Source organism: Hypanus sabinus, chromosome 1, assembly GCF_030144855.1.
Source record: "Hypanus sabinus isolate sHypSab1 chromosome 1, sHypSab1.hap1, whole genome shotgun sequence".
Taxonomy (NCBI): Eukaryota; Metazoa; Chordata; class Chondrichthyes; order Myliobatiformes; family Dasyatidae; genus Hypanus; species Hypanus sabinus.
In genome coordinates, this window is record NC_082706.1 from 185,989,101 (window position 1) to 186,009,493 (window position 20,393).

General features: G+C 39.7%; 1 protein-coding gene across 3 annotated transcripts in view; it reads left to right on the forward strand.

The window, feature by feature from the left end:
• The window catches only part of zfhx4 (zinc finger homeobox 4), a 268,897-nt gene that overhangs the window by 15,244 nt on the left and 233,260 nt on the right, over positions 1-20,393 (forward strand). For all 3 annotated transcript variants that reach the window (XM_059983216.1, XM_059983231.1, XM_059983225.1), the window contains 2 exons: positions 6,991-9,611; positions 10,956-11,458. In XM_059983216.1, the coding sequence (XP_059839199.1) occupies positions 7,037-9,611; positions 10,956-11,458 (3,078 nt within the window). In that variant the 5' untranslated portion in view covers positions 6,991-7,036. The remainder of the gene's footprint in view (positions 1-6,990; positions 9,612-10,955; positions 11,459-20,393) is intronic.

Here is a 20,393-nt window from a genome sequence, read left to right on the forward strand (position 1 = left end):
AAGACAAACTTTTCGACTGTCCAGATAACATAAAGTCACCGGCATTTCCTTATTTATCTATTTATTTATGGTTATTTGTCTTTGAAATCTTCATGTCAATTCAGATTTAATTTCTTCACCTTTTACAAGACAGATGTATATTTTGTTTCAGTCTTCCATTCAAACTTAATTACCTTCCGCGTCTTTGTGGTGACTTGGGTGGAAAGTTTTTTGCCAAGTTAAAAAAGGTCGTCACACATTCTTTTGCAGCCCTCTTCATTAATTCACCCTTGCAGGAGCACTTTCTGTCATGCTGGGAAGGTAGAAGGGTGTAATAGAAGAGCCCTGAAACATCAGCAGGAAGCTCTAAGCTGGTTAATGCAGTATAATTGTCTGGACATAGGCTGGCCTTTGTTTGTGCAGTTCACTTCGAATCAGCTGTAATTAACTCCAGAGTGTTTCCAGATTGCCAGCAAAAAAAAATACAGTTTTTTTGGTTTTAAATTGGAGAGCTCACAAATACATTAGCTATGTAGATTATTTTACTCTAATTGTTCCATTTTCTAATAGAGAAGAGCTGTGTAGTTTCTAAAGAATACTGTTTTCAGTGATTGTATAATTACAGATATATTTGATATTCTGTGACCAAGAATCGTCTTAGTTTTTCTAAACATTAGTTAAAACAGCCACCAATTATATTTGGATATCAGTAATGCAATAAGCAACCGGCTTGTTAGAGTAATTTTGTTTGTATAAGTGTGCACTAGGGATATCATGAAAAATCTCCATCACATGGCATTACATGGGCTACAAGAACATGTGGTTGAAGGTTTCCTCTGAACAACTTCAAATGTTCTGAACGATGGCCAATAGACTGAGAAGATAAAGGAGAATGCACTCAACTGAACATAAGTTCATAATTGTTGACCCAAGCCACATTACTTTAGATAGGAAACCTGAAGTAATCTAACATAATTATTGCCTTTTGTGCAAAATATGGTACCTGTATTTAAGTGCTTACAAAAGACGAGTGCAGTAAAAAAGCTGTTTGATTCAACACAATCCACAGCCGGCAAAACATGTACCACACCCATACAGCTTTTGAGCATGGATTCAGCAATAGACTAAAGGAGGTCATAGCACAGAAAGGTTCTTTTTTGTGTGTGTGTGTATCTAAACATTGCATATTGTGTAGAAAAACTGTCAAAAATCAAGGCAGGAGTTTCTGCTCTTTTTTTAAAATTTTGAGTGAAATCGAAGTGTGGGTTTAGCAAAGAAAGGACTCGGTGCCAATATAATGCTGCTTTGATGGATTTTTCATGAGTCGTTTGTATCTGGCAACAAATAAACAAGTATAATTACACTTGTGAAGGTCTATTCATTCCTTTGTCAGGATTAGATATATGTGCAGTTTTCACACTGATCCTCTCTTTTGTCTTTGCCTAACTTGGTATGACATATTGATAGTGGATTTGGTATGGGGGGGTAAAAAGGCCACAGCAGAGACAGTGATGACCTTTAGGAAACTTGATATAATTCTGGCATAATTATATTTGGTTTTTAGAGAGTTATGCAACTTATAACTTTATGTTGGTCGAACTAGTGTTTTATGTGGACAACTTTTAACCTGTATCTAATGCTACAAGTAAATAATTGAAGTTAAATAAGGGAACGAAACAGCAGATGGAAAACAAAGGGGCCAAGAACCCTATTGGCCTTTTTTTTCCCAGCACTTAACAGTGTGGCAAACCTAGCATTCCTCTGCCATTATTCTCTTCTCTTGATCAGATCACGTTCTTTTTAATCACTTCTCAAACAGTGTCTCACTGGAGCAGAGAAGAAGGCTGGGACAATCTCAATTAAAAAACAGAGGTATAATTGGCATTTGTGATTCCAGTTCTTTGTTCCAATGGGAACCGAACATTCATTCAGTGCAGAGACATTGCTCTATTGTTTAACATGTACACTTTTTGTCAGTTAATCTTAGTGTAGGAGTATTGATTATATTGCTCGTAGCCATTCAACCTGTATTTGCTAAGGAGGAAGAGAGAAGTCAGCAATTCAGTCATAGGTGAAAGCCAGTTGAAATGAATACATCTGTTTTTATAAAAATTTTGATTTAACAATGTAAAGAACAAATGCAAACATTAATTTAGGATTATAGTTAGAGATAAAATGTGCATAAGTAAGGAGGGAACTGAATTTTTGTGAATGTGTTATATATAAAACATCAAAAGCATACTTGATAAGGTTTTTTTAAGATGTCAAAATCTCTTCAGCTATTGTCTGAAGAAGAATTGAGGGCTTTGTCTGTAGAAATCATGTATGTCCAAACAGCGGGTATCTAGATTAGTGTTCAGATGTATATAGCATATTTTATAATTTATCAGAGAATAATGATTTGCAATGTATTGCCCAGTAGCATGGAGACATTCCCTACAGAGTCATTTAGTGCTTGAAGTGTTGAGAGATGCCACATTACAAATCACAGTCTGCTGTGTTTTGTCTTGTTCCTTCACTGTGGAGAATTTCATCCTACTCTCCGTATCACCCTCCCCCTCTCAACCCCCAAACAGTAATTGTCTTAATTGAATTGTTTTGTCAATTGTGCTGTAACATCTCTTTAATATTTGCTGTTCTGCATCTTTCTGGAATTATAGGTAAAAAAAATTAACAAAGTAGTGAGGACGTGTCATTTCTCATTGTCTGTTTTTCCAGATGATGAAATGAAATAGGAGCCCACTACACAGTACTACGTGTTTTGAGCTTATTTCTAATGTAAATTATTCAGTGTTGACAGATATTGGTGTATGTACAGTATTTGCTAACAAGAGTGGATCCTGCCTGATCACCAAGTAAAAAGTACTACAAGGCTGCTTTCTGCTGGAAGTGGCAAGAGCACACACCATTTGAACCCGTTTTATTTCTGTCCAAAGTTGGCAAATGCAGACTGGAAAAAGAATGGTCCCATTATGGCAGTGACTACTGAGGATCAAAGGGTGTCCATATTTGCCTAGTGTATACTGCTGCTATCACCATCAAGAATGCTTAGCATGCTACCCCATGCCCACACTTTGCAAAGTCCTATCACCTGTCTGTACCTCTACTCCCGGCATATAGACAGAGACTAAAGACTGCAGCACCAGTGGAGAGGACCGTGAAAGTATGGTTAAGGGACATGGAGGAGTAATTACAGGACTGTTTTGAGTTGGAGGACTGAACAGTATTCAAGGATTCATCTTCAGATCTGAATGAATATGCCACGGTTGTCACAACTTGATCATCAAGACCTCTATGGATGAATGTGTGCCTTTCAAAACATACTGGATATACTCAAACCAAATGAACATGGAAGTTTGTAGCCTTCTGAAGGCTACATCTGTGGTATTCAAGACTGGTGATCCAGAACTACCTAAAAAATCCAGGTATGATTTACGGAAGGCTATTTTAAGGGCACAAATATCAATTCCAGTTGAAGTTAGGGTTTTCAGGGCATTGCTTCCTACAAAGCAAAACCTAACATCATGAATGGCTGTGATGCCGATGTCAGAACATATTTCCAGAGGCTGAACCGTTGCAAGGCATCAGGCCCTGATAGTGTGCCTGGTAGGGTTCTGAAAACCTGCGCCAGCCAACTACGTCTTTAACCTCTTACTGCTCCAGAAAGGTGACAGTCATATCAGTGCCCAAGAAGATCAGAGTGAGCTGCCTCAATGACTTTTGCCCAGTGGCACTCACATCTACTGTGATGAAGTGCATTAAGAGGCTGGTCATGGATGGAATCAACTCCCCCTGCCTAAGCAAGGACCTGGACCCACTGCAACTCTATCGCTACAACATTTCTACAGTGGATGCAATCTCACTGGCTCTCCACTTGGCTTTAGATCACCTGGACAATAGCAGTACCTATGTCAGGCTGGTATTTATTGATTACAGCTTTGTTCAACAACAACTTTGTACTCATCATCATTAAGACCAAGGAACTGATTGTGTACCTCAGGAAGGGAAAGTTGAGGGAACAAACACTAGTCCTCATTGAGGGATCAGCAGTGGAATTGGTGAGCAGTTTCAACATCCTGGGTGTCAACATCTCTAAAGATTGATCCTGTGGCCAACATATTGATGGAATTCAAAGTGGCTATATTTCATTAAGAGTTTGAGGAGACTTGATGTACCATGGAGAGCGTTCTAACTGGTTGCATCGCCATTTCATATAGAGGGGCTACTGTGCAGGATTGGAAAAGCCACAGAAAGATGCAAACTCAGCCCGCTCCATCATGGACATGAGCCTTGTGCACAGAATACACTAGGCAGCATCTATAGAAAAGAGTAAACAATTGACAATTTGTGCTGAGGATTCCTCCAGCATTTTGTGTCTGTTAATAGGATTTCCAGTATCTGCAGATTTTCTTGTCTATGGGCACTAGCCTGCTCAGCGTCCAGGACACCTTCAAAAAGCAATGCCTCGAAAAAGCGGACTCCATCATTAAGGAGCCCCATCACCCAGGATGTGCCCTTTTCTTGTTGCTGTTTTCAAGGAGGAGGTACAGGAGCCAGAAGACAAACACCCAAAGCTTCAGGAACAGCTTCTTCCCCTCTGCTGTCAGATTTCTGAATGGACAATGAACCCGTGTTTTCAGTAGTTATTTAATTTAATTTTTGATGTAGACTTATTGTAATTCATTGTTTTTATTATTATGTATTGCAGTGCACAGCTGCCACAAAATAACAAATTTCACGACAATATGCCAGTGATATTAAACCTGATTCTGATTCTGATACTTTCTCTGACTGTTAGGAGTACTGTATAATGCTCCAAAAACTATAGCCTAATTTCCGATGCAAATATTGTTGGTGCTAAATTGCCAAATGCAGAGGTAAATGTGCCTGTGTGTGAACTAATTAGAAAATTATTAGGTTTTCATGGTCTTTGTGTTGAGGTTCATTTCAGAGATGCTTTTTTTTATGCTGCGTGCCAGCCATGAGCATAATTAACCTGGAGCTCATCAATGATTAAAATTACACGCTAAGCTTTATGATATTCAATTCAGAGGCAATTAGACTGTCATTTTAGCCCATCTTAGACAGCAAAACTAATTTTAATTCATTTTCAATCTGTGTAAATCTTCTGATGTCTCTTAAACTTATCATTTTCCTCTTTGACTTAGCTGAAGAGATTAGATTTGATTAGGGCAAAAAAATTTAAGCACCTATTCTTCAACATTTAATAGCAAAGTGCATCCCCCAAGCCTTATTTAGTCAGAAGTTGTTTTAAATTAATCCCTTAAATTGCTGCGTACTAGGGCATTATGTTCATAGCCCAGAATGGCCTCTGATCCCCAAGTGTTCTATAGTAGTGAGTATTTTATTTTGTTCATGGTTATATAGTGTGGAATTGTCCTGTATTATTGATATTGGATGTGACAATTGTCTTAATTTTTGTAAATTCATAGTACACTGGTACCTTAAGGCATACAGTAAGCTGTACTTTATCTTTTGTCATGTATGGAAAGTGCTGACCACCCTGATGTTGTGTATAGTGCCATCATTCTGTAAATGTGGAGATCTGCAAGGACTAGAGACACTCAGCATCTATGCATGCCACTAATTCAACCGTAGTTGGACAATGAGGCTGAAGGATATTTTTAACCTTAACTTTCTTCATGTGCTTCATATGTCTGTGAAATACTTATACAGCCTTTACAAACCACACTGGTGTTACAACTAGAGAAAATATATGTGTTCTGGTACCTAGCTTTGAGGAAATGATTGAAGGATTTTCATCTTTGGAACTTTCATACGATTTGTTAAAGATAGGCGAGAAGTTGATTGAGGTAGTGACTGAGAGATGGGCACCCCACCAGGACTGACAACATCAAAATTGTATTTGAAATGGTGTTCATTACATTTTGCAGTGAAAAAAATTAACTGCGCCTGATTTTCCCCAAGGATGGTAGGACTAGATGCACTAAATATTAATTTCTGTTTCTATGCCTATTGAAGTAGCTGAAGCGTGTGGAAGAATCCTGATTGGTGCTTAATCAGGGCTTGTTAGATACCTGCTGAGAGCTCTCACAGAAGGGAAATTTGAAGTAAGCTGATTTATTTGGTCAGATGTGAAGGAAAGAAGAGCTCAGTCTTTTTTTTCCCCTGTTGGCATTATAATAATTTGCTTTTTTTTCCCTCATGTTTTTTTGGGTTTATCTGACAAATTCACCTAGAGTGTGCCTTTTTTAAAAAAAGTGCAGCCCAGAGCAACCTTATGAGCTGAAAGCTTTAGTGAGAGTGGTAAACTACCAGCTCTAGGTGTTTCCTTTATGTGATTTTTAAGGAAAACATTGTTAGAGCTCTACTTTTGAAATGAAGAACATTAGCATTGAGGAACATGTGGGAAAATGATGAAAGCATAAAATTATCTTGTATTTTACAACTATTACGCATTTCTATTGGAAATCTCGAGTAAAAACCTGCATTGCTGGGTTTTGATCTTTCCATAGTGTCTTTTATGACTTGCTTGTGAAACTATAGATTAAGACTCCTCTTTTATTATAGAGCTGCCTGTATTGAAAAGTGAAGTATTTTAGATGCATTGTCATATTATTTGTGTGAGTGATTACTGCTGCCGAAGCTCCAGATCATTACAAATGCATCAGTACAGTGACAGTATGATTTTATAGGAAATTGTTTTTTCCTGTATGATAGACTAGTTAATTAAAAGTTTTACTGTATATTGAAGAAATATTATATAGGTGACTACAGAGTATAACATATCAATAAATTAAATATTGTGCATGTACTTTAACGGGAGAAATAAATAATGTAACAATTTTAAAATTATTGCTTTAGTAAAATGTTTAAATGTTATGTTTAGATCTGTATTTCAAATTCCATTGGTCCATCTTGTACTTGATTTCAAATTTCTGCAGTCTGTAAACTAGGGATGAGCTATTGGAGAATAATATTATTTAATAAAATGGTTTCTCTCAACTTTATGTTTTTTTGTTTATTTAGGTCCCTGACAGGCTGGATGAAATGAGATCCTCGTGTAGCAATTGCCATGGAAACCTGTGACTCCCCTACCATCTCTAGGCAGGAAAATGGGCATAACACATCAAAGCTATGTGGAACGACACAACTTGATAATGAGGTGCCAGAGAAAGTTGCAGGGATGGAGGCTGACAGGAAAAATAGTGCCACGGATGACAACCTGAGAACAGATGAGCACAGAAGCAAGAGCTTGTTGGATTTCAGTGTGGAGAATGCTGCCACCACTCAGGTTACCTCAGCAAAAGAGATCCCTTGCAACGAATGTGCCACTTCTTTCTCAAGTTTACAGAAATACATGGAGCACCACTGCCCAAATGCCCGTCTTCCTCTTCTGAAGGATGACAATGATAGTGAGATAAGTGAATTAGACGATAGCGATGTGGAGAATCTGACAGGGGAGATAGTTTACCAACCTGATGGGTCGGCGTATATAATAGAGGACTCCAAAGAGAGTGGGAAGAACGTGCAGCCGGAGATGAACAGTAAGCTCTTTCCCTCAGCACTTTTTTTGAACTCTCTCACAGCAGCTGGGGAGAAAAATGAGCAAGCAACCTCTACACCGATGTCATTTTACCCGCAAGTCATCAACACTTTTCATATTGCTTCATCCCTCGGGAAACAATTTCCTGCCGAACAGGCTTTCCCAAATACCTCAGCGTTTGCAGGAGTCGGTCCTGTCTTGCACAGCTTCCGTGTCTATGATGTCCGGCATAGTAGTGAGAAAGACTACCTTAGCAGCGACGGCTTGGCCAAAAACTCCTGCGTGTCCAAAGATGTTCCTAACAATGTGGACTTGTCTAAATTTGATGGTTGTGTTAGTGATGGGAAAAGGAAACCTATTTTGATGTGTTTCTTGTGCAAGTTGTCTTTTGGCTATGTTAAGTCATTTGTAACCCATGCTGTGCATGACCATCGAATGGGCCTGAACGAAGAGGAGCAAAAACTCCTAAATAATAAATATATCTCTGCCATCATACAGGGGATAGGCAAAGACAAGGAACCTCTAGTAAGCTTTCTGGAACCAAAAAATTCAAATTCTATTCATCCTCGTTTTTCTAGTGCAAACCTCATGGGTCCCGATCCAACCTACCGTGGTTTGTGGAGTGCATTTCACGTAGAGAATGGCGATTCTTTTCAGGCAGGTTTTGCATTCTTGAAAGGAAGTGCGAGCGCTGCTGGTTCATCAGATCAGTCGCTTGCGGCGCACACGGCTGAAGCGAACCTGGGGGGACTGTCCAGTTCGGCTCTGACCACCCCGATTACCTCAGCTTCCCTCAGTCACTCGTCCTCTGGGTCAAGCAAGTTGTCAGGGAGCAAGGACAAAGAGAGTAACTGTGAAAGGGCAAAAGAAGCGTTTGTCTTGCATCCAGATGGAGAGTTGCAAATCAAAAGTGAACCTGTCGAGGCCATGGATGATGACGAGGAGGATGACACATACTCAAATGAACTCGATGATGAGGAGGCGTTGTTGTCAAGTGGATTAGTGGACCGTAATAGTAGCAAAGATTTCCCTATCTCAAACCAAAGCATTTCTATGTCTCCTTTAATGCCCAGTGTGCTAAATTTAAATGAAAAGGGTACCTCTTCTTCCTCTGTGACTGTTTCTGATTACCTGGATAAGGCAAAGCAGCATTCCGCACACAGGGATAGTTGCAGTGACAGTAACTATAGCATTAGTGGCAAGGACTTTGCTGACGCCGGTAAAGATTGTGCCACAACCCCTCAACCAAATGACTCGACCCACGGAGATGATGATAGTCCTGGTTCTCATCACCAGCACAGCTGTAACCCTTGCACACTGGGAGCAGGTGAAAGTCCGCCAGGAAGCAGTATTGAGTGTCCCAAATGTGACACGGTCCTTGGCTCATCGCGCTCATTAGGTGGTCACATGACCATGATGCATTCACGGAACTCGTGCAAGACATTGAAATGTCCCAAATGTAACTGGCACTACAAGTATCAACAAACTCTTGAGGCACATATGAAGGAGAAACACCCGGAGCCTGGCAGCTCTTGCGTGTACTGTAAGACTGGGCAGCCTCACCCTAGGCTAGCCAGAGGTGAGAGTTACACTTGTGGCTATAAACCCTTCCGCTGTGAGGTTTGTAACTACTCTACAACTACCAAAGGCAACCTCAGTATTCATATGCAGTCAGACAAGCACCTAAACAATGTTCAAAACCTTCAGAATGGCGGTGGAGAGCAAGTCTTTGTACACAATGCACCGGGAGCCACGTCCAGCCTCAGTAACTGTGGTACACCGTCCCCATCCAAAGTGAAGCAAAAGCCCACCTGGCGCTGTGAGGTGTGCGACTACGAAACCAACGTGGCGAGGAACCTTCGCATCCACATGACCAGCGAGAAGCACATGCACAACATGATGCTGCTGCAGCAGAACATGAAGCAAATCCAGCACAGTCTGCACTTGGGCCTGGCGCCCGCCGAGGCCGAGCTTTACCAGTACTACCTGGCCCAAAACGTGGGCCTCACGGGCCTGAAGCTGGAAAGCCCAGCTGACCCGCAGTTCATGTTAAACCCGTTTCAGCTTGACCCTGCAAAAGCTGCGGCTGTGGCACCAGGACTAGGTCAGTGTTTATTGATGTTGCTTTCTTTAGTTTTCCATTGTCATTTGTACTTTGTTAACTTGTTAATATATAAACTGACTATTCATCTTTTGAACCATGCATGTTTTTCTCTTCATCCACTAGAATAAAATATTTCTTTGTGAATTTCTGTCAACTGTTGTTGCTTAACCAAAAATTATCTAATTCCAATATATATGTTCTGTTAGTCAGAAAGCTCATCCTGTTATTTTATATTAAGGATGTATTTTGTGTTGCTTTAATTTCAATGTAATTCTCAATATTAAGCCCACATTGACATATTTGTCTTGATTGACCAGCGTGCAGTTTGATTTTATATTGAACTCTGAAACCTTCCACACTAAGGAAGATGAGTGTTTTACACCCGCGCAATATCTGTGCAAATGTTACTTATTTTATTTTTTGTTGGCTTTCCATTCGCTCTGCACTGAAAATATTTTATTTTGAAGTATTTTGTTTCAGTTGAGATTGGTTTTGTGAAATTGAATAACTGTCAAGACAAATAAATGTTTTTTTGAATACAATTCTCTGGCCTGTATCAATGCCTGGTTAATACGCCAATGCTTCACAATGAGGAGAAAAATTACTTAACACCGAATACCTCAAAATGAAAGCTTTCAATAACATATCTGCACAATTAATATTGTCTTGAGAATCCAGTAGCCTCCATTTAAAAAAATATTATTTTAAGTGCTGACTGCAATGGTGCAGAATTTAAGTGAGATAGTTAATAGTTTGGATGCGTCTCTTGTGTTGCTGCTGTAGTTCTGAATCCAACACCAATGTATTTGACTTTTTAAAAAATATATAATTTTTCATATAGAAATATTTCAGCACTCCAGGGAAACTCTGGGAGCTACTCTAGCTCTGCCAGCATTACTGTGTAAATAGGGTTTCTGACGCATTTCCAGCAAAGTAATGCCGAAGGAAAGGGAGCAGCCCCCAGGAATTTTTCAGAACTAGTGGTTCTTGCTGTAACTTGAGTTAGCTAAATGAAGGTAAATTGGGGCTCTTATTTCTAAATGTGCTGCAGGTTTCTTTTATTATTGATCAACTTCATGCCTTTACAAATACAAACTCCAGGATGACATCATGCCCAACAGGAGTAATTAAAGCTATCTGATGAGGAAATTTAGGAGTTGAAAGGGATGATTGTAATTGATCTTGATTCAATCCTATTACAGCTTTTTATAGTGTAAGCTCTGGAGAAAGCAAGCTCCTCACCGAGGCGTTTCTTTTTCAAACGGTTCCTCTGTGTTCTTCGGTTCCATGGGACATGTTTCGGTTTCTAACAGCAAACTGTTCCCTCTGATTCTCTCTTTGCAGTTAATAGCGAGCTACCACCTGACATGAGGCTTGCAAGTGGTCAGCTTGTGGGTGATGACCTGCCCTTCCTTGCTGCCGGAGAGATTTCACCTTACATCAATGACCCTTCTCTGAAGTTGTTCCAGTGTGCTGTCTGCAACAAATTTACCACCGACAGCCTGGAGGCCCTGAGCTTGCATGTGAACAGTGAGCGTGCACTCCCTGAAGAGGAGTGGAAGGCTGTGATTGGAGACATCTACCAGTGTAAGCTCTGCAACTACAACACTCAGCTGAAGGCCAATTTTCAGCTCCATTGTAAGACAGACAAACACATGCAGAAATATCAGCTGGTGGCCCACATCAGAGAAGGTGGCAAACCTAATGAGTGGAGGCTGAAGTGTGTGGCCATTGGGAATCCAGTGCATCTGAAGTGCAATGCCTGTGACTATTATACTAACAGTGTGGATAAGTTGCGCCTTCATAGTACCAACCATCGGCACGAAGCAGCAGTGAAGCTGTATAAGGTAAGGGCGTGAGTTTTAATCATTCATATGCACACAATATTTAGTGATTCAAAGGACAATGCTTTGTGATGGATCTAAGCTGGCAGTGTTTCTTAACAAGAGAATTGAAAATAATTATATAACCAATTAAATTAACCGGCATAATCATTATGGCTACAACCTTAAAATTTAAGTCAAATGTAAACAGAAAAATTTATTGAAAGCACGTGGGATTATTTAAATTTGGAACAATATAAATTTAAATTGAAGGAGTTGTTTCCAAGACTGCATTTTTATTTGATTGGTTAATGCTATTTACTGAAAAGTTTTAAAATTGATGACTATTGAGTTGATTTCCCCCCCCCCCCCCCGCCCACAATCATTTGGTCATGCATATCGCCTGTGTGCATGCAACTCATTGATGGTTTTGTAAAAGTGAACCGATGTGTCTCAAGGTAACAAGGTTAATAATGAGGAAAAGATGTACAGATCAAGCCATGGTTAGTGGCTTATTTGCTCAATGAAATGGTGGAGAAAGCAGCCTCACTTTGAGTTCTTTACATTTAAGGGATCAAAAAAATTGGTGCTCAAGGGAGGTTGCCTATGTTAGAAGATCTTACGGCGTTATTATAGCAGTCCAAATATTTTCATGCTTGGTTCCCTCTTCACTTTGATAAGTTGATTAGCAAGTTCATATGACGTTGGCTGGGTGTAAACTCTCTACATTTTTTAGATGCTGTTCTTTAATAACAGAATGTGATTATGAAGCCGAACATTTTTAGTATCCATGAACGAAGATGGGCACAGAACCATGTTTACTGCAATATTTGGCAAATAATTTGATTGATGAATTTTGGATATGGTTGTTGTGATAGACATTCCTAATTATACTTCAGAAAGGAATACTTGATAGGTGTAGCTGAAGTCTTGCAGCTTTTTGGACTCTGAGGCCAAGGCATTAATAGTTAAGCAGAAAAATGGCTCTTTGGAATGCTGACATTAACAAGTCTCACCAAAGAGCCATGAAATGATTAATACCTTGAAAGCCCATTGTTGTTTCAACATGTTTACTTGACATCACTAGTTGACCTTCCTGAAGACTGAGTGCTCAGTTGAAAGTGTGATGTCATTGATGATAACGGATATCTTAGAATCTTGCTAAGGTAAAGAAGCGTGATTTGAAGGGCCTATTTAGTGAAGTAGTCTTTCTAGCTTAGGATATTTTTTAAAATACCAACAAATATCGAGATGATCAGATGTTTATCAATAAGCTTCTCTTTGGCATTTGTTTCCTGCTAATGTTGGTGTTTTCATCTGAGCCGTGATTGAGTTGTCTCGATTTACAGAACTTTCAAACTTCAGTAAGTGATTGACAACATTTGAATTTATTTTGAAAAATTGTTTTGTGTATAAGATTAAAATTCAGAATATATTAGGCACTTGCCAACACCATTAATCATCTTTGACATGCAGTGAATATACAGTAATTATAGAATCCATTCTTCAGATCTTATCTGTGTATTCACGTAGGACACTCACTAATAGCAAGAGTTATTTAACATTCAGCTGGAATACTATGAATATTTGATAGATATGAAGGTGAGAACAGAATTCTATATTTAATTAGTAAAGTAACAAGGTTACGAAATGAAGTAAAAGCATCTGGAGGTAAAATAATTTTTTTAATATTACCTAACAAGTTTTTTTTAAAACTAGCAGTGAACCTACAGATTTTCTGTGAAGGTGTTTTTGTTTTCCTTTTCCCAAATCAGTATGTTTGATATTGCTGCGAAGGGTTCAGAATCATGTCTGGTCAGCACAACCTAAAGAGTTATTACAGGTTTATTGACACACAACAGCTGCAAATATCTCTTCCATTTTATTGATTCTGCTATTATTTTGCGAGCATTGTGGCTAGAAGAATCTTGACAAGCTGAACCCGAAGGCATAACCGTCATGCCAATTATGTGACATATGATTTTTTTTCAAATTTCAGAGCCACTGGTATTACAGTGTTTGGTTTTAAGAAGGGCCTTTGGGAATTAATAGAAATGGAAAATGGAATTTTTCACAAATGGTTTCTTAATTCTCAGCTGAAACATTCAGAATCAGTGACAGTTGAAAATAATTGTCCGCCAAAGTATGTGCAATAAAATCTACAAATAGGGACCTCAGATTTTTACCAGACCATATTACTTCAGGGAACTTTGTTTATTCTAAAATATATCCTAACAACTATGTGGAATGGCTGCCGTTTGGATTTGAGATAATTTCTTCCAAGTGAAAACACTCTTATAATGCTCAGGATTGACAGGGAGAATCCTGGCAGACAATATTTCTGATTAGAATTCAGACCTAATGGAGAAGCTGGAAACTGTCCTTTATTAGTCCTATTGAGTTTGGTTATGTCTATTTGAAAAGGCAATGAATATTGAATTGAAAAGAAAATGTTTTACTTCAAATTTCCCGTAAAAATTCTGCCCCGATAGGAACTCAAGACCATCTTAAAGAGATTGCTTCCTAAAAATACTTAGCAAAATTTGTCCCAAACATGATTTATCTCGATATTTAAAGGCACAGCCTTTGCATTTTCCTTTTGCCTTTCTATTTGAAAATCTTTTTAAGCAAGCTTTGTGAGTATCCCTGAATTGCAGAGTTTGATATGGTTTCCCAAGATGTGATTTTCAGTGATACCTTCAAATGTGCAAGGGTCAAATGTGACTGTAGGTGATTGCATAAAATAAATAGTTTCCATGTCTTCTCTTGTTTGTGAATTCCACTAACTTTACAGATAGTGTGTGAATCAGTACTATTCCTTTATACTTTAATGCATGGTTGAAACTATCTATTATCAGGATCTTTAGATATTATCAACATAATGTGCTATGAAATTTTGCAAAACCACATTTCCATAGTTTTGATGAAATTCACTCAAACATTGACAGTATCTCAGCAGGTAAAAAATTCTGAAAGAATCCAACATGTTTCAAGAAGTTCCCTCTTCATACAATCTCAATCCCCAAAGGGCTCATAAGCAGTAAGGTATTTCTTTGGGAGTCACAAGTGCCTGCGGATCCCAAAGGATTCCCTTAGGATTTATCCTCGGAGATGTTTCACTGCAAGTGTTTGCACTTCCTGACTGTGTGGTGCTCAGTGCAAATCAGTGTAATTGTTTTTTTTAATCTGGTGTATGCTGACTTTATCTATGAATATGCAATGAAATAGAACAGGGCTTATTAAAAAGCTGTTGTCATCTCTCAATTGTCCTTTTAGAAACTAATTGCCACAGTCAATATTCTTGCTTGAGGTATTCCTACTCTGCAAAATAAACCCACGTCCAAGTAGAAATGTACCCCAAGCAGATTATGAACGTGCTTTTACCGACAGTGTGAGAAAACTCTACGTGGACCCAATCTTGGGTATTTCCTTCTCGGTGCATTCCATAAAGATTTTCTATTGACACAGAAGAGTCCACAAAAATGTCCTTTCTTACACACCCTGTGGACAACTGCTCTTCAGTGCCCTCCAGATTTACTACTTCTTAAGCAATTGAGGATCTCTCTTCATGTCAATTCCATCAAGGTTGGCTGTTAACTAACTCTATGATAGAATTTCTCCTGTCATATAGCTCCAGAATATTTCCTGTAGTATTATGGGAGCTTTATTTAAATCTCCATTGTCTTTCCTTGGAAAATATTTATGTACTTCAGTAATCACCACTATAAAGAAAAAGACGTGCCCCATTTTTAGCACTTTAACCTGCAACCCCTTTTGATAATCAGGTAAGAGTTGTTATCAAGACTGGTGTATCTGGGGGAGCTTCTCAGTATAACCGTCAACTTTTCAGGAGCAGAGTAAATTGACAAATAGGATTATGCATTTCTGAACCTCTTCTCTATTTTTAAAAAAAATTTTACCTTCTGGTTCAAATGCTTTTGCTAATTCTAAGATCCATCAGGCATGTGCCAGGTAGGAAGGCCTGACTGACAATTGCTGACAATCACAATTGTTGATCCCACAGTTCTGTAGCTAAGATACACCAAGGATAGCCTGAGGGTAATTTTAATTTCCTGCGGTAAGCACATGTTTCGCATTTTGCATTTGATATCTCAGTCGAGATTGTGAGTTTGCTGTGGGAGCAGACATGAATTCAAGCCTATGAGTTAGTCATACAGCATTGTATAGTTATACATAGTATCTACTTGACCCTTAGGTTACTCATTTTTATTAGTGACTAACTAATATTTAATGCTTATAGTTGATATGTTTTGGAAAAAGTTATGCTTAGTAAGTTTTACTCTTAAAATGGTAACAGCACGTATGGAAGCACTGTACATATAACAAGGATTTGTGTGCACATCTTGCCAATCAAATGTTCTCTAAGCTGTAAAAAGTATTACTTTTTTAAAAAAAAATCAATCCATGATATATTTTGCAATGAAAATGAATATAAGCCATTGAGTGTTCTGGTAATAATTATAAAGCATTAAACATGGTACCAATGAAGTAAGAAAAAATATAATAATTCATAGAAGAGTAGAATTTAAATCCAGAGAATTCAAAGGCTCTGCCATTCTGCAGATGGAAAACGTATATGTATGTATGTGTGTGTGTGTGTGTGTGTATACAAACTGTGTGTGTACATGCACGTTTGTGTTTTTGTGGAACGTTATGGCATGATTTTCAAAGTCAGACACAACCAAAAGCTCTGCAGGTGTGCCAGCGGAGCACAGGAGCAGAGGTGGGATGACAAGGTGAACCTTATAGAGCATTGCCTGGGAAACGCTGGCAGACATTTCAAGAGTCCCCTAGCACATTACAGGCAACTGAACCATATGTGCATTGAGAGAAAAAGTCCCAAACAATTTGAAAATTGGTCTCGTTGCAAAAGGGGATTTTAATCCTGTAGGAAGGAGATGTGTGTACTAAACCTCCAACTGGTAGACTTTATTGGCTGCAAGAAGCTGTATGGTGCCTTGGTGTATAGAAGCAATGTGGAGCTCGCCCTTTGATCCTGGGGTGATATATTGAAACGATGCTTAGGCACCAGCCTATAAATCTCAGACTGTTTGGATAAAAGGTGACAGCAAAAACAATGGAAGGATTAGGCATCTGCAAAGTTTACTATCTGTTTCAAATTCTGTCATTTCAACTCACGAAAATGAGTTTAAAGCTCTGACTTTAAATGTTTATTTGTTTAGTTACACTGGATAGCGTAAATGACCGAGAGTGGTTAGAACACTAGGGACTATTTTGGTGATTATTGGTGACTGCCGGGTGCTGTCGTATCATTATTGCTTGCCACATGAGCCTGAATACTGATTGGGCCATGCTTCATGAATAAGCTGCTTCACACCTGGGGGTTGGAACCTTTTGTAGTGACCAACAAAGACATTTTTCTCTTCATGTTGGAGAGAAGGCCATTGCTAAAGCATCTGAAGATGCCTGGGCAGAAGACACTGGTTTTGTGAACTCTTCTAGTAATATTTAAGGATAAAGGGAAAGCCTTTTAGGACCGAGATGAGGAAAAACTTCTTCACACAGAGAGTGGTGAATCTGTGGAATTCTCTGCCACAGGAAACAGTTGAGGCCGGTTCATTGGCTATATTTAAGAGGAAGTTAGATATGGCCCTTGTGGCTAAAGGGATCAGGGAGTATGGAGAGAAAGCAGGTACAGGGTTCTGAGTTGGATGATCAGCCATGATCATACTGAATGGCGGTGCAGGCTCGAAGGGCCGAATGGCCTACTCCTGCACCTATTTTCTATGTTTCTATTGGGGAGGAGGTGGCTGGGGAGGGTGGTGTGGTGATAGCATTTGTTCCATTAACTACAATCATCTTCTTTTGTGCTGGGAATGGCTCATTGTGACAACTGTCAGCTTAATTGCGTACTTTCTCTTTGATAGTACAGATGAATATTGATTAGTTTGTCGTCAAAAATAGTTAATTCTCATTGAGTGTGGAAAAACCTGGTAGACATGTTAGAGTGGTGGAATTTGAATTTTTTCCCCTCCATTTTCAACCATGGTGATGTGGCCTCTCAAAACAATGGATTGTGAAATCAAGGCTTAGTGCCAACAGATTTGTAATATTGTCATGGTATTATATATAGCTTGAGGTTACAACAAGTAGATTGATTAAAACGTGGCCAGTCAGATAACCATTTTCTTTTAGAGTTAGTCACCTTCGTCGGCGGCAAGCCCAAGACGTTCTTAGCCTTTAAATCCTCCAATTCGGAGTGCAATTTCTTCGCTCTCTATCCTTGGGGTTTCTTCTGAATGAGTACTGTGGGTGGTGATTATTAGCTGAGGGAGATGGATTGTTAGTAATTACTAGTGGGTTCTCGTTACCCAAGATGCCACATCAGTCTTGGCCATTTTTGTAGATACTCACTCCTTCTGGTAACCACTGGGTGTGCCATTCCAGTCAGACAGGACATATCCAGGAATAGTGATAAAGAATCTGAGAAGTGGACTGGAAGAGATGATGTTGTAAGCATGACTACAGTCCACTTGTTACAGTCAGTAGGGCAACATCTGGAAATTTGTCACAAATTATCAGATAATTTGTGAGGAAGTCTTTGGAAGTTTGTTGTGTCTTTGGTGAATTTAAATCCAGTGCTGAGGTTAATGTCAGGTTGCTCATCTGGGTTTAATTTGTGAGGTTTTGTCATCGTGGCTTGTTACAGTAATGATTTGCTTGGATCAGCTATTTCTGTGAAATCATATAGAGCTAAGACCAGGTAAGGTGGCACATTTCCTTCCTCAATTACATCAGTGAGCTCTATGTGGTATTACATTCTGATGAAAGGACATCAAATTGAAACAAGCATCTGTTTCTCCCTCTGCAGATGCTGAGTGTTTTGATCATTTACTACTGTTTCAGATTGGCATCATCGCATTATTTTGCTTTTGGGCTTTTATGATAATCTGGAGGCTGCCAAGTTGTTATTACTGAAATGAACCTTTTATTCTAACTTCTCTAAAACTGAATATAACTTGCTATGTTACAATGCTAGGATTTAAACTATTGTGTCTAGTTTCTAGTTCAGGTATCTACGTTACTAAAACCATACATTTCAGTCGGTGCCCCAGAGTCCCCCATCACATGTATACCGCAAGCAGGCGGACCCAGGAGAAAGAGCAGCCCAGTGGTGTACGTTCATAACACCCACCTCAGGCTGGATACTGTCTCATGACATTTGAGAAAAGGTGGACAAGTGGTCCTCTCATTGCTGCCTACTGTCCTTTCTGAGCAGATAAATTGCTATTCTTTCAAGATGAGAACACTGGGGCTGGAAAGGACATTACTGAACTCTGAGGGGCAAACCAAATTAATCTCATTCTTGTTACAGACACATTGTCAGGGAAAGATTAGATCAGCTTGACCACTGCCATCATGGCCACTCTTCTGGGAAAGCCTGAGAACATGAATAGAATATAGGTAGTCTCGAGAGACCATGGATTTGCGCCTTGGCAAGTTTCGAGGGCACAGGCCTGGGCAGGGTTGTATGGGAGATGGGCTGTTGCCCATGCTGCGAGTCTCCCCTCTACACGCCACCGATGCTGTCCAAGGGAAGGGCAAGGGCCAATACAGCTTGGCATCGGTGTCGTCGCAGAGCAATGTGTGGTTAAGTGCCTTGCTCAAGGACACGAGCCTTGCCTTAGCTGAGGCTCGAACTAGCAACCTTCAGATCACTAGACCAATGCCTTAACCACTTAGCATCGTGCCAACACTTTTCAAACAGAAAATTATGGAAGTAGCAGGTCAGGTGGCTCCTCTGAAGAATAAAGCTCAACAGAAGTTGACTGAACTGCTGTGTATTTCCAACATTTTTATATTTTAACATAGAACAATACAGCACAGTACAGCCCCTCTGGTCAGAATGTTATCCCTACCTTTTAACCAACTCTAAGATCGATCTAACCCTTTTCTCCTACATAGTCCTCCATTTTTCTAATACCCATGTGCGTTTCTTAAATGCCCCTAATGTATTTGCCTCTCCCCAGGGAGGTGTTCCGTTCTCTGTGTTAGGAACTTTCCTTTGAAGCCCCATCTATACTTTCCTCCTATCAGCTTAAGATCATACCCCCTTGTATTAGCCATTTCCACTCTGGGAAAAGTCTCTGTCTATCCACTATATCCACCATGTACACCTCTTATCATCCTCCTTTGCTCCAAAAAAAAAAGTCCTAGCTCGCTCAACCTATCCGCATGGTCCAGGCAGTATCCTGGTAAATCTCCTCTACACGCCGTCTAAAGCTTCCACAGCCTTGCTATAATCTTCCTTTAGATTTCTAGCTTTCTATCATTGCTAATCTGAAGTCGATGTTCCAGTTCAGACCTGGGCATTCATTAGATGTGGTAGGGATTGGATGGCTGTGCAGTTGTACATGAGCACTATCAGGGTCTAACACTCAGCCAGACCAGGAGAGGACTGAAAGAGCAGTGTGGATTAGACTGGTGGGAGCAGTCCAAAGTGCCCTAAAATGAGATGACTACTTTCACGCAAAATGAAGCTTTATCTGAGATTATTTAACATCTCTAACATCTGTAAATCTGCTACATCTGGTTCTCTTGAGTGGTGCTGGGCAACTCAATGGTGAATGGGAAGGTTCCTCTTGGATGTGCAAGATAGTGCAGCTCAAGCTTGACTGTACAAAGAAAAGCTGAAGTGTTTGCACCCAGTCACAGTGGGAGTTCTCAACCAACAGACACCATCCATCAGCCAACTAAGCCATCTGAGAGCAAGAAATAGCATAGCACTTTGAACGTAGTGGTCACTGAAAGCAGCACAGCTGTGATACTCCGAGCAGGCTGTGCCTAGGGCCAAATTATCCCATGACAGCTGCGATACTAGTATTTATCCAACAGACTGCAAAGTTTCCCAGGTGTGTTCTGGTCTCAATAAGCAGGGCAAACCCATTCAAGCCAGTCAATCATCAACACAGCGATG